Source organism: Myodes glareolus, chromosome 8 (genome assembly GCF_982192425.1).
Source record: "Myodes glareolus chromosome 8, mMyoGla1.1, whole genome shotgun sequence".
Classification (NCBI taxonomy): domain Eukaryota; kingdom Metazoa; phylum Chordata; class Mammalia; order Rodentia; family Cricetidae; genus Myodes; species Myodes glareolus.
Genome location: NC_142033.1, coordinates 55059383 through 55074729, shown reverse-complemented (window position 1 = coordinate 55074729; position 15347 = coordinate 55059383). Strand labels below are relative to the sequence as shown.

The 15347-nt window shown below is 37.6% G+C and overlaps 1 protein-coding gene across 3 annotated transcripts in view; it reads right to left on the bottom strand.

Annotated features, from left to right (window-relative positions):
* Positions 1–533: 533 nt before the first annotated feature.
* Positions 534–15347, bottom strand: part of Ppargc1a (PPARG coactivator 1 alpha) — a 633781-nt gene continuing 618967 nt past the window's right edge. For all 3 annotated transcript variants that reach the window (XM_048414959.3, XM_085691904.2, XM_048414958.3), the window contains 3 exons: positions 9665–9786; positions 9169–9320; positions 534–4493 (listed from right to left, as the gene is read on the bottom strand). In XM_048414959.3, coding sequence (XP_048270916.1) covers positions 4390–4493; positions 9169–9320; positions 9665–9786 — 378 coding nt within the window. In that variant the 3' untranslated portion in view covers positions 534–4389. The remainder of the gene's footprint in view (positions 4494–9168; positions 9321–9664; positions 9787–15347) is intronic.

Here is a 15347-nt window from a genome sequence, read left to right as displayed (position 1 = left end):
TAATAATGACAATGCCTTTTATCGTTAAGATCACAACTTGCTACCAGGCACAACAGACAGCCAGACAGCAGGACATACCTGCCCATTCCACATACAACCTGGTAACATGACTAGGACAAGGCCTTTCTCCTGATGTGAGTCATCAAAAAGTATCTGACTCATCTATAATAGAATCAAGATCCACGCCAAATATTTACCTGATAACCCACCAGGCAATAATTTAACCTTAAAAGTACATACTTTCCAGGGTTACTTGCACAAATAGAGCTGAACCATTTGATAAAGTTCCAGGTCAATTTTCCCCTGCTCAACCTTCATTATAGAAATCAACCACACTTCCCCTTTACACTTTGCAAAACACTAGGTAAAATATGAGAGGGGCACATGTTCTCAGAGCTAAAGCACATCCATTTGTATGGGAAAGCAGAGAGAGAGGGAGAGAGTCTGGGAGGAAATTGAATAGTAAGCAGTGATGTGTACTGATCTGAGAAACATGCCAACAATTTGGTTCCGATAAATAAGAAAAGCAGAAGTAGATTTGAAACATTCGTTTCCCTTTATTAGCTCAGTGAGGCTGATGTGTACTGCACATTAAAAAAAATCACAGGAATTTTTATACAATGAATAAAACCACAACAATACATGTAGAATTGGCAGGTGGAAAAGAGCCGGCAAGGGCTCAAACTAATCGCTCACTTTCCCTCTTCAGCATAGTTCAACCAACAGTGTTACACTTTCACCTACAAATCTTAAAGTAGCTCCATCAAATCAGCAGTTTTCACATTATTGAAAATGTCTGTCACATAGGTACAAATTTAGAATCATCACATTATATTACATGGCTATTCTAGGTCATCTATAGATCAGATCTTAGACTACAGTGATTGAAGTTCTCGGTACAGCCATCAAAAAAGGACACATGATCATTACCTACTGTTAGCTCACATCTAAAGGCATGAAAAGGTTTCCTTTTTTCAACTGACCCAAACACTTTACCCCAATAGTGCCAAGTTCCCTCTCTGCTGTTTTGAGTGTTGACAGCTCAACCGTTGTTCTCGGAGTCCTTTACAAAAACTGATTTTGTTGCACTGAAAGAATTATTCTGCTACATTTCTTTTCTTCTTCTTCTTCTTTTTTTAAATAAAAACCCTGCATTTCTAAAGCACCAGTTCGGGGACCAAAATTGTAGATGTAGTACTTACCACAGCATGAAGGCAATGGCCCATGGTCATCTGAAAGTCTTATAGATCTATGCTGAAATTTGCCTCCCATGATGTTGGGGTGCATGTGTTGTTGGAAAGATTCTCTCCCAAAGGAAGTGGGGAAAAAAAGAAAGAAAGGAACACAGCATACAGCTTACAGTCTGATGGGCTACCCACAGTGTCTGCATAAGATACAAAAGCTTCACTAATTTTAGATGCAATCTGAAGTCCATGGAGGAAAACTATCTTCATGGTAACAAGATTTGTCAGGCCAGAGGGTGAGGGAGATCAATAAATCCTCAACATGAAATCTGTAGTGTTGTCTTTTGATAAGTAAGAAAAGAAACCACGTATTTCAGTCACGTCCATGATCCAGGGCAAACAGATAACGTATTTAAAGTTGGATCACAAAAATTGAAAGGCAAAATAGAGAACGCATCTGGTCCTTAAACACATAACAGGATTTACTAAATATTGATTTCTTAAAAATAATTTATTGCTCTTAATAGTCTTTTGTATTATTATTCTACAACAGAAGATACTCAAAATTCAGAAAGAAAGACTGTAAACTTTAGTTTGGCGTTCACAAAGAGTTAAAATACCTGCATTGAACCTACAGAACAAGAATTAGGCGGATTAAAGATGTGTTACTGTTGTAACGCAGAACCTGTGAACACAATTCTTTTATTTCATAGTTATTTATTGCTTTCTATCTACTTAGAAATAGTAAGCCAAACACTTGAGCAAGCATCCGACAGGACAGACAGTGGATTCACTCAGAACACAATATGCTGGTGATAAATGAACGCAGCCATCAAAATTAGCTGCATTGGCCTGGGGGGTGAAACCCATTTTGTAAGATCGTGTTGGGTGAGAGAAAGGAAAAGAACAATTAAGTAAGTAGTAGGTCTATCACATCTTCCAGAAAAGTCACGTCAGCCAAACAGTAAACACATCTCAATTTGGAAATCTAACACATACTCCAAACTTTAGTGACTTCCATGGCAGCAGCTCCACACTCAGATGAAATCCTGATGCTCAGAATGGAGGGTTTTTTTCTGGCATTTATTAGTATTATTATTATTACCAAATTTAGCAGAAGCAATGTCACCACGAACAACATCATGGTCACGTCAGAGGCCATGCTAGTGAGAGAAGGAACACCGCTTCTGCGAGAGCCGAGTTTCCCAAATGAAGAACTTACACTCCCACCTGACAACCGCCATGCACCCTGGGTAGAAAGTCTCCACTGGCCGTATTATTTTAATCATCTCATAATTTATAATAAATAGGCTATCTGCAACTGATAAATATGTCTCTTTAGTAAACAAAGGAATGAAATATCAGTATTTGTACAGGATGTATAACTGTAAAAAATACAGATTAAATACCATCATCATATTCTGCCAAGGGAAAGAGATACTGGCTTCAAAGATAGTCTTCAGACACACATTAATTATTGTAAAAATCATACTGTAATTATTACCTCAGCATTTTGTATCAAATTAAAATCACAAAAAATTAAAACGAAACAGCATTTTAAAAAGATTTTTTTGACCTCTAGTTTCAAAACTACTGTTGATAGAGAAAATAAAAACATTTCTTAATGGTTCCCCATTGAGAGACTTTACATAAAATCATGATATCGTCTAGAAAAATTTTAGATGAGAAAATTTCATTCCCCTAACAAATCCAGTGTATAAAACTTCAAAGAAAAACAAGCAACAGGAAAATGTGGAAAAATATCGCAGAAGTGGTTAATACCTTTAGGGGCCTAGGACTTTTGTTTTTGTTGACAAGATGCTTAGATCGAAGCTCCTAAGAGGGGATGGATGTGCGTGAAGCGTCAATTTGTAGTAGTTGCACTCAACGGACACACACACACACACACACTGTCTTTTGTTTTGTTTTGTTTTTTTTTTACAATCAAATATATATAAGCAGTAAGTTTAGCTTCTAAATATGTTAGTGTACAATAATTGTTTCACCTCATAATTACATTTGAATATTCTTGATTAAGAAAAATTTAGCAGTTTTGAAAAGAAGGCTGCATTTACAGTGCATAGCTGTAACAAAAAAAAGAACATAGTTGTAGAGTATGTACATAAAATAAAAATACTCCATTTAACATCTGTAAATACTTAACTACATCAGAGAATGTAGCAATTACACGATCTGAACACACCCAGACAGTTCTACTCAACTCTCAGTGGTCATGGAACACCAGGTCTCCTCCTCAGAAGGAACCACCGAACACACTCCCCGCTCGACCAATGACAAGGCTTTGCAAAAATTTCCAGTGGATGATCAACATTTTGGACATATACATAGGTGTCAGGACAAAGGACGAACTACAGAAACTTCAAAATGTTAGGAAAGTTTAGCATCTGTTGCCTGCAGTATCCTCTCCCACCCAGATTCCATGGCAAAAGGAAAGAAAGAGGAAGAGAGAGGGGGAAGAGAGAGAGAGAGAGAAAGAGAGAGAGAGAGAGAGAGAGAGAGAGAGAGAGAGAGGACATTAGTTCTGTGGAACCTGTAGTGTCTTCGGGATTGTCAGGTAATCGTTACGTTAAGAGAGAGAGCTTGCTGCAGGTTGGTTTTGTACTTTCTGGAAAGACGGTACCGGAGGCTGACAACGGACATCAGCAGTGTCATTTTAGGGTGGCTGTGAGTTTTCTTTCCTTTTGATTTATATCTATTTATTTTCCTTTTGTCTAGAATATGAACATTTTGAAGTTCTAGGTTTTAAGTGTGTCTTCATGGATATGCTGCCATTTGAAGGGGTTTGCCCTTGTTCATTCTGGTCAGGTGCCCCCAAGTCCTCACATGTGCACACATGTATGCCCCAAATAAGTACACACACACACACACACACACACACACACACACACACACACACACACACACACACTGTCACCAAGAGCCTCCAGGGAAAGCAAAGCTGACACCCGTGAATAAACGTGTGCTTACTGGATTATCATTCCATCTCTTGCCTCTTCAGCAGCTGTGTTCATGTAAACCGTTGTTGTTCTTGTTCTAATGGTTGTTGTTGTTTTGCTTTATTGTTTTGTACAGAGAGTGTAAAGTAGGAGAAATTCCTAAGTATGACTTGCGAGAGTCTTGGGAAAGGACACGCTGTCCCTTGAGGTATTGACCGTCTCTCTGTCATCCTCAGCCAGGGAACATGTTACCTGCGCAGGCTTCTCTGAGCTTCCTTCAGTAAACTATCAAAATCCAGAGAGTCATACTTGCTCTTGGTGGAAGCAGGGTCAAAGTCATCTGAATTTGAATCTGGAGAAACAAACAAAACAAAACAAAACAGAACACCAAACCAGGTTAGATGCCCCCTTTGCTGGTGGCTTTCAATGCAATTCAAGATACCTGGTTCAATTGTAATGTAATGAATCAATGTACTTAAAAATGGTGCCTGAATTTTATTGAGTATATATATATATATATATATATATATATACATATATATATATATATATGGGAATAGTTGGCTTTCAAAATCAAAAGCCAATTGATTCACTGTATACCTAAAAACTCAGAGAACACAAGGGTATTCAATGCTTCTTTAATATTTAATATTTTTATAGGTGACTACATTTCCCTTATCTCAGCATTTTAAATGACTTGCCAATGATTCCCCAATAACTTAGATGGAAAGGTAAAAGTAGAAACTGGAAATACTTTTCCCATTAATGGATTTAACTTTACTGAGCATAAAATTCAGTAGATTATGATGGACAAAGATCATTCTAGACTGTCTTGGATTTTTCAATTTGTTCAAATCTGATTTTGTGCAAAATCCCACATATTATGTCAAACAACTCTTTTAAAACACTTGTGTTTAACAATGTATGTTAAAGTAAAATACTGTTAACACTTCCAGTCATTCTCTATTTAGAGCTACAGAAAAAGGTAGATGGTGCATGCTGGTCTTATAAGTGAGAAAGGGTTTCTGGGAATTATAGCCAAAACCTCCTGTGAATGAATTACTTTCTTGGGAAGTATTTATTTGAAGGGAAATAAAACCTTTCAGAGACACATTAACAATTCTATTAACCATATAAGCATTCCACATTTTTCCTAAGCTAAGTTACAGCACAAAAATCCAAAGAACAGGAGTGCGAGAGTAGAGACTGTGCAATCATAAATTGCAATATGAAGACGCACTTAGCTGGGGCTGGGATTGAGCTCAGGGGTTTTGTATAGGGCAAAACATTAGGCAACCACGGAGGGAAATTTGCATCCCTTTTACATGGAGGGAATTTAGAGAAGTGTAGTTACCTAATGTTGGGTTACCCTAAGAATAATTAATCCATAATTTAATATTTTGTATTTCTTTTGATAAATATTCAGAATGCCGGGAGACAATATTTCTCAAAAGTTTCTTCACTGTGGTGGACTTCACATAGACACCCACCTACACAAGCACACACATTATATCTCTTAATAGGCATCCAAAAGAGATGTTCCTGTTGGATGAGACAGCCCTATGTGAGACTGCAGGAGGATCTCCACCACGCCCTCTCATATTGAGGAGAAGATGTTGGGACATGGCTAAGATATAATGAAAATGTGGAAATAAACTAAAAGCCACCTCATTCTTTTCAAAAGAAATTATTAGAAATAATGTTCCCATATTAATGGACACAAAAAAATCACATTTGTTTTCTTAGCACCTGGAAAACTGTTGCTCTAGGTAGGTAGTCAAATTAATGTTGTTGAATGGATGCATTAATCTCAGGCACCTACATACTATTAAAACCATAGCTGAAAATATTCATGTTGGGATCTGGAAATTATTTACCAATAAACGGCAAGAAAAATGTAAAGATATATATATATGTTTCTATGTACATAACATAATATAATAGTCTACTATTTGTGTAAAGAACTAATTAAGAATGTATTATTTCATTTTTCATATATGCCTGAACATGATTTCCATCTGTTACTAATACTTAATCAAAAGCACTATATTCTTAATACCAAGTCACCTGTTCTGATTCTGCCTTTCCTGATTAACAATTTTTACTTTACATTTATTTACTTTATACACCTGAGTATTTTTCCTGCAGGTATATATGAGCATCATGTACATGATGATAGAGGGTCCCCTAAAACTGGAGTTATGAACAGTTGTGAGCCACCACATGGGCACAGGTAATCAAGCCTAGGCCCTCTGAAAGAGCAATATTTATTCTAGACTACTGATCCATACATCCAGTCTTTCTTAATATTTTTTCTTAATATTTTTTAATCAAGACATTTTGCTGGTAAGAGGCCTTTGCTTCCATAACAGTAAATAGAACCAATAGATAGAAATTCTTAAATAGTAGAGCCAACTTCAAGTCCTGGCTTCATCACAGTAGCCCTAATCAAGTCACATTAATTTTTCACTCTCTCTTATAAACCTAGCTAATAAATAGTAGCTGCAATCATTATCTGCTCTTCTAATAGCAATGCAGTCATCATTAGGCAGTTTTGTGGTAGAGAAATAGGATGCATATGATAGGTAACTTCATTTGGAGAAGCAAATAAAACAGGAAAAACCGTAAAGGAAGAATCTGCCTAAAATAATACAATATTTTTCCGTTTCAGTCCAATTAATAACTATCATGTCAGTTTTCTTTAATTTTAGCGCATCTAGGAGTTTCCAATTCCTTTATGAATGTAGTACATTATTATGTTTCTTTTATTTAGATATCACATGACTTGAAACATTTACTCTAAATTCTTCGTGGAAACAAAGACAAGATACTGGAAAACTTCACTGAGCTTTTAAGCTAGACCCTAATGTTAATTCTTCCATTTAAAAACAATCCCAAATTTCTAACTTCTTATTGCTCTTGCTTTTAATTGTAGCCCATTTATTTTATAGTAGGTATTGTGATATCAGCTCCTCCACAAACATTTAATATTCCTCCACAACATATGAGTGTTTTTATAAATAAACAATCAGAAGCTAATGAAGCTGAAATGCTTATTTCAAGATCAGCAGTGAACCAGGTCTCAAACATAGGGTGACTTGATTGTAATGCTGAGGCTCCTTTGGCCACCTCGTCAGTGTGTTGAGAACAACATCGTTATGGCCTTAACATGCTTTAGGGACTTCGAATATCCCAAGGTATTGCAATACGCATCAAACATGCTTTTCAAAAGCTAGGGAGTGAGCTTAGCAATGGTCAAGTTTCCATGGCTGCTGGCTAGGCAGGGAGATAACAAGCTGAGAAGTGTTCTCCTTAGAACTATTTCAGGGAGGCGCCAGTTCAATCTGGAAATACCATCCAATCCTCCCTCTCCCATGATGAATCGGGATCTAAAGACCCCTCTAGGTAGCTTGTTTTAAACTCTAGATGTTGTGAGAGAGTAGAAATACCCCGGCCTTCATCACTGAAGAAAATAAGTCAAATCAACTCAAGGCTCCAATCTGTCTTGACTGTTTTTATCAGCCAGCATTTGAACAAATGACTTGCCAGGTTTCATAATTTCATCCCTAGGCCTCTATCTCTCTAGCAGTCAGATGCCGCTTCCCTGTTTCCCTCTATCTATTTAGCTTGTGAAGTGAATTATAGCATATTCTCCCAAACAATGCTCGGCACCCATATCAATTACTCCAGAAAGACACAACTGTCCTGGAAGGGAAAAAGAAATCTAAGTCATTGGTATTTGTTTTTGTCTTTATACAGCATCAGAGCAATGGTGAATGGAGAGCTACTAATGTTGAAGAATGGATGTGCATACTAATTTTATGCTTATTATAAATTAATTTAAAATAATGATAAGGCACATTTACCACTTTTCTTCATCCCTTCCTCAAAGAATTAAATGGTGTATAACACACATATTAGATAAGGAATGGAAAGCAATGGGACAAAATTAAAATTAGAAAGAACAGTAAGATGCCCATTGTAGCGTTATTTATAATATCAAAAAATTAAAATAAATACAAATAGAAGTATAATGAATTATCTAACTATAATGATACTACATGCCCAGTGAAATAGTATGCAACCATTAAAATATATGCATGAATTATTTTTGGTCCCATGAATCACATCAGGGAATGAATATATGTATTATTGATGAAAAAGATAGATCTTAAGCTATATGTCCAGGTATATCCACACAGAGACATATATACATAACATGACCTCAACTACAGAACAGCAGGAACTCTCAGACAAAATTCTGAAATCAGATGTTAATATCATCATCTGTGGGTAATAAGCTGATCAAAATTTTATTTTTCATCTGAAGAGTCTCCTCTGAGAAGTAAATAGTGATGTGTTTTATTTTAATGTACAGAGGGCACGGCAACAGCACAAACCTCTGACTGTGATTTTGCTCTCAAATGACAATTGTTTGCTGAGCCTCCCATACAATATGTAGGATCCAGAAATACTCTACAAGCTTGATTTTTGTTTTATTTTATTCTCAAGAAATTAAGTCTGTGGTCATTTAGCTAATGGACTTCATCTCTCTCTTCTCAAGTACAGTTCATAGATAATAAGAGTGTTTCCAAGTACTTGTGTCATAATGAGGAAGGAAAAACAGTCCTTGCCCTATCCTGTGCTACAATGCCAATGCTTGAGTTTATAGAAAAGGATTGAGAGTATGGATAAAGAACAAACATGAACATGTGCAAAACTTGAATAAATGTAAACAGAGATGCATATAACACATGCACACATAAGACAGTACCGCCAGCACACACAAACACCACAAACGGCTTAGCATCTCTTCAGGGAGTACAAGTACATCTGCCCTTCAGGGCTCAGACTTAAGCACCTTGCTCTGAAAGAGTCTTCTACAAAAACAAAACGCTATTCATACATTCCCTTCAGTAAATCTAAGTGGTAGCCTAATGTAAGGGGGTCTATGGAGCACACTCATTTCCATTAGGAGCTCTATACTATAGATTCACCCTTCCATGTACAACAGTTATATACCGTACCTAGGTCTGCATAGTTAGACTTGAAAAACTGCTTCCGTCCACAAAAGTACAGCTCAAAGTCAGTTTCATTCGACCTGCGTAAAGTGTATCCATTCTCAAGAGCGGCGAAAGCATCACAGGTGTAACGGTAGGTGATGAAACCATAGCTGTCTCTGCAATGGGCAGGGAAGAGGCGTTCAGAGCTGGTTATGCAGCATTGGCACAGAGGACTGCAACCCCTTCTACTTTGGGAGACATCACTGGTGCCAGCATCTCTGCCACCACATCCATTTATCAGTGTGATTGTCCTGTCAGGCAGCTAAATACTTATTCTGAGACAGGAAATCTCAACTAGAAAGATTAATAAATAGGGATGAAAGAAAATAAATAAGGTTCTGAACTCAACATGTCATCTGTCAAAACACTTACATTGGCAACTCCCATCCCGGTAATCTTAGGGTCATAATTTTTAACATACGTCAGCTTCTAAACAAGAAATAATTTTGAAGATTCTCACCCATCATCCCGCAGATTTACTGTGCATTCCTCAATTTCACCAAAAACTTCAAAGCGGTCTCTCAGTTCGGTCCGCGTCGTGTCAGGTCTGATTTTACCAACGTAAATCACACGGCGCTCTTCCTATAAGCGAAGGAGAAGCAGAGGCTTTTTCTAGCTCTGGAGACAAAATGCAGCTGTGCCACTGGAAGCATCCACGGACATATAATCATGTACAAGAACTCAGAGAGCAGTCTCACAACAGATATCAGATCTAAGGAAAACTACCACATGGGAACCAAGTTTGACTTTCCATGCCTTGTGTTCATGCTCTTCGGTCACACTAAGTTTTCTTCTTCACTGAGCTTCTTTCCCACTTCTTCTGTCCCACCCTTGTCTTTCTTCCCGTGAACTTCATATGTCAGAGAAGACATTTATTCAATGAGATTTTTTTTAAATCACCGAGAAGATAACCAGGACATATGAAATATGTGAGCACTTATTACTTGGTTATTAATCTTCAGAATTGGTATAATAGCTAGCCTGGCTTATAAAACGATTTAAGTTCCCAACAACTTAGAATTCTAATCTGAAAATGTACAAATTTTGACATTCTCAAAGGGTGGTTCTTAATCCCTAATACCCCAAAAAAATCTTCCTGCAGGAACGTGACCCAAATGCAATTGCTGGGGTTTATCCAGAAGGTAAACAAAAAACCAAATGGGAGATAAGGCCTCAGTGATCTTCATTTATAGCAAGGACACAGCAGTTCTAAAGTCTGCGTTCTGAAGAGAATCATTTGAGATACAGTCTTGAAATGTAGGCCATTTTTAGTCATGGGTCTCTGAAGAGTAAGGGCCGAATGAAAAAGGATGTAAGTTTTACTTCACCAATAGATTCAGTCCTATTTTAAGAACAGACTAGAAGGGTGTAGCCTCATTTCTACAAGTGCAGTCAATATGATCATAATGTAAAAGCCATTAGAAATTTATAACCTACAAAACACAGGAAGACCATACTGTTGCCTGAAGATAAGATTCCTTTTATATAAATGTGGGCTTCATGCTTAGTGAAACCCTCTTGAATATTTTGTTCTAGGGCAGGAACCAAATAGAATAATGCCTCAAAACTGAGGAAAGTTTTAAAGAACATTTGGCACAAATATAGAGGCTGTCCTTACCAACTAGTTATGTGCCTACCGGGGACAAGCAAAACAAAGTGAACTTGAGGTTGCAGAATTTAAGTAGGATCAAAGCCAAGAGGCTGGGAAACATGGGGGTAGCATACAGATTCAGACGCCCAAGAGTTGTTCTCTGGTTATACCGAGCGCCTCATTCTTAGAAGCTACAAAACTCACCTCAGGCTTAAGATAAAGAGACGTCCACCAAAGTTTATTGGCAGCTTTTCCTTTTCCATACATATTAGCAAATGATCTGTCACAGGGGGAGCGCTCACTAGCACCTGTGCAGGACAACTAAACAGCCTGCGTGTTTTGTGGCTTCGTCGATGGTCTGCTCATCTCTGACTACTCACATTTATTATAAACAACACTACTGAATACCTTATCAGGGAAGGGAGCTCCTCTGAGCTCCAGATAACCAACCACCTACTGGACGTCCTCTAGACCTCGTCAACTGGAACAACCTTGCCAAAGCACAGTGTCTAACTACACAGCAGGAGGCCAAGAGGGCACATGATCCTCCAGAAGAAGAATTACAAAGAGGCGTGAGCCACCATGTGAGTGCTGGGGATTGAACCAAGGTCCTATTAAGCTTTATCTCTTTAATCTCACTTTAATTTGTCTTCCTTATTCCCGCTCTCCAGGCTAAACATCCAACTTTTCTTTATGGACAACTTAAACCCCCATGTCTGTGTTCGCTCCCTCTAATTTGTCCTTTTACCACAGATGGAATAATTTTCAAAAAGTCCAGAGGATTTTGTCACGTCATGTACCATTTAAATTAAATGCAATAATGGCCTCTAATACTTCTGGTAATGCATCTAATTTATTATAAAGACCTAATAGGTGGGGCCTGCAGAATTTAAACTTTTCTGTGTGGTCTTTCTCCTGTAGCTCATGTTTCCTTCACTCTGGGTTTTACGCTGAACTTCTAGAGGCCCCAAGTTACTCTGTGTCTCTTCCATCTCCAAGGCTTTGCACAAGGTGTTCCACTGTAATTTGAAACACATTTCCTAAACTGTATTCCAAGCCCCTCACATTTACTGTCCAGACTTACATTAAGATCCGTGTCTGTGTCATTTGAGAATTCAGATAAGACTCTATTAGCCGGTCTTAAGAAATCTGTGTTCCCCTCTATTTCTGCTTAAGTACAATTAAATCATTATAGTTTATTCATTGTTCAATGCCTCTCTCCCTTGTCCAATGAAGAATTCATGAAATTAGAGTCTATATCTGTTCTTTGCCCTAATTTATGTTAAGTATGAAAGAGAATTTCAGTAAATATTTGAAGCAGAATTAATTAAAAATATTTTTTTTTCATTTTTTATGTGTACAATTATTTTAGCCTGAATATATATGTGTGAATCACATGTGTGCCTGGTAACATAGAGAGTTCAGAAAAAGGCCCTGAATTCCCTGGAACGAGAGAACAAGAGTTGTAGTAATGGTTGGAGTTAAACCAAATCTGCATCCTCTTCAAGGGCAAAAAGTACTCTTAGAAGTTCAGTATCTGCTTCAGTCATCAATTAATACTTTTTAACACTAACCCATGCCTGGGTGACCATTACTCTCTGAAATAATCCAACATAGAGGGGGTATTATTTGAATATGGCCCTCTATTAAGGAAAAATCTCTGCTTAGGCAGCTCAACTGAATGAGTTACCAAAAGGAGTTTACAGATTGAAGGGCGAGGAGGATAGAATAGATGCAAGTTAGCAGACTCATTGTAGAAAGAACTCTGGAACTCAGAGGGCAGTCTCCACTCAGACAGCTGGAACGGAATTCCTCTGCTCATGCTATCAAGACTTCTACGTGACCTGATGAAATAAAGCAAGCAGACTCAAGAGTCACTTGCATGTATATTGCATGTTGCAACTGAAGTCTGAAATTGTTTTTCCAGAACATGTAACATGGTTGTGTAGTCAGTAGACAGAAATGGCTGGGGAGGCTCGAGACAGAGCAGTCCTTCACACACGTTTTCCAGGGAATCATAACACCACATTCCATTCTATTTACGCACCCAGTTTCAGCCCAACAGCCAAATGTGATGGGACTGTTATCTAAACTTAAACTTCCTGGCGCCTGCTTGCATGGTGTTATGGATTTTTTTTTTTAATGAGCCTTTTAGGGAAGTTACTACTGTGTAAAGAAAGGAGAGGGAACTGCAGAAGAGAAAGGAAGAAATTGAGCCATCGCACAGAAATTGCTCAGCTACCATTATGGGAATACACACAGCCTATGTATTCAAGGAAATGTGAAGTTAAAGCGAAAATCGACCATATGTGCAGACATATTGGGACAGTTTCTGAATTGCGGTTTTATACAAAGCTGTATGCAACAATGATCTTCACTAAAAGAGATAACCCAGAGGACCTTTTGTAGGACTGAAAGATTCGGCAGTGAAAGGAGACACATCTCTATAGAGCTGCTCTTCCATCACTCAAATTGCCTTTTAATCCACCAGTTCTTTTTATGAAACACAAGGATGGGCCATGCCTTGCTACCTTGTAAAGAGCAGAAGACTGAGGCCAACCTGGCATGCTCTAAAACGCACGGAAGCCCTTTGTTTTCAACATGCTAAACACGAAAATAGTAGGAAGACACCTTAAGGTCTAGACAGCAAAGACAAAAATCTTTCGTGATTGACCAAGATTTGCAGCAAAGAGTCGCCCTTTTAACACGTTGCAGTTGAATTAGATGGATGAATAGAGTTCATATCTTTAAAAAAATAACATTTACATCCAATTTTTCAAGACATTAATTTCCAAACAGGAGATGAAAGGAGAAGAAATCAAAATGCTTAATAACGCTGCTAACTTCTTAGGGGCTTGAAGGAACTCAGAACCTTTGGAAAAAGCTGGTTGAAAAATTATTTTCCGACCAGTTTTCACTATTGAGGAGCACGGAGCATTCATCAAAGAACTTTTAGCTGCAATTTTCACAAAGGCTAGCTTGCTGATGGGGTGGATAATAAAACTGAAGATTTATGTTGCATTAACCGCCGCAGTAAATCCTCGTTACACTAAAACACAGGAGATAAATAAAGAAAAAAAAGTGTGACGGAATTAACTGACTTTACATTACTAAAATCTTTATCAAGAAGAGAATAGTACTTGCTGGTTATCTGGGGAAAAGAAGCAACGTTGTTTCTCATGAAATGAGAAGTGACACTTTGTAAGAGGGGTTTGATGGAGGGAAGATGGGAAGCAGTAGGAGCTTCCCATCTTCCTGCTCACTGTCTAGGCCAAGCAATGTGGTAGATACGTTCGAACAGATTACCTCAGTGAAATGCCCTATAATCCCAGGCACCATTGTGTCTGGTATCATTTTGACTTTGGTCCCCAGTAATTTTATTCTACAGTTTTTTTTTTATTTCAGAGCCGCATTAAAAAAGTTAATTCTTCTCTCTTGGCAAAGAGAAATCCATTTTAACCTTCAGAACAAAAGATTTTTGTTTTCAATTCCAGAGTATTTGCAAGATGACTTCGGCAAAAATGCTCAAGGTACTTCTTAGGTAATAGCTCAGGGGGTAGAGCCCATGCTCAACATGCAAAGTCCTCGTGTTTTACACACATACACACACACCGCCCAACACTCACACACACCTATGAATATTATGCATGAGTGAACATTCTAGTTAAATAAAGTTTTTTTTTTTAAAAAAAAAGGGTAGCAGAGTTGACAGCCAAGCTAGATATAAAGCTGGCCAAAAAGAAGGATTAACTGCAAAAGGACTGAAAAAAAATCTCTTGTCCTTGTTCTTACTATTGAGCACACTTATACAGTGGAGAAACCATCCACTGAGCATCTCTTAATAAAGTGGATTTTCAGGAAAGAAACAAAATGATAGCATTCAGATTTCCAAAATGACCTGTCGGCAGATACTATATGGAACCTCCCAGGCTAAAAGTTAAGGTTACCTTGAACCAATCCAGAAGCAAACAGCCAAATAAAAGCTGAGATGAACCTAAATCTATAGACCAATAATGATGTTCTTTAAGAGCTTTATTTGAATATAATCAGAAAATAAAAATTGCACATATTCAATGTAAATACTATTATGAATGTGGAAATATATTTGTACCTGCCAAATCTTGACTATAATAAAGGTATTAATATCCTAGTGTTACTGCGGCACCCTTCTCTCTCTCTCTCTCCCTCCCTCTCTCTCTTTCTCTGTGTGTGTGTGTGTGTATGTGTATTATTGACAGGTGTACACTTGCTATGAGATCTATCATTTAAACATTATCAAAGTGCACACTATCGGGATGATGCTGTAAATAAACCTCTAGCATTTCTCTTTCTTATAAAACTGAAATTTCCAAATACCGAACTTAAAGTCATGATATAAGACCTATTTCCCTCTACTGACAACTCCTCAAAAAGAGGCTAAATACTCAAGAACCATGATAAAAAGGTTTATACATGAAACTGAATTCTTTTCTCTAAGAAGAATAACTGACATTTCTACATTTAGAGAGAGGCATTTATAATCAACAGTAGTGATGTATTGGTTGTGACTCCT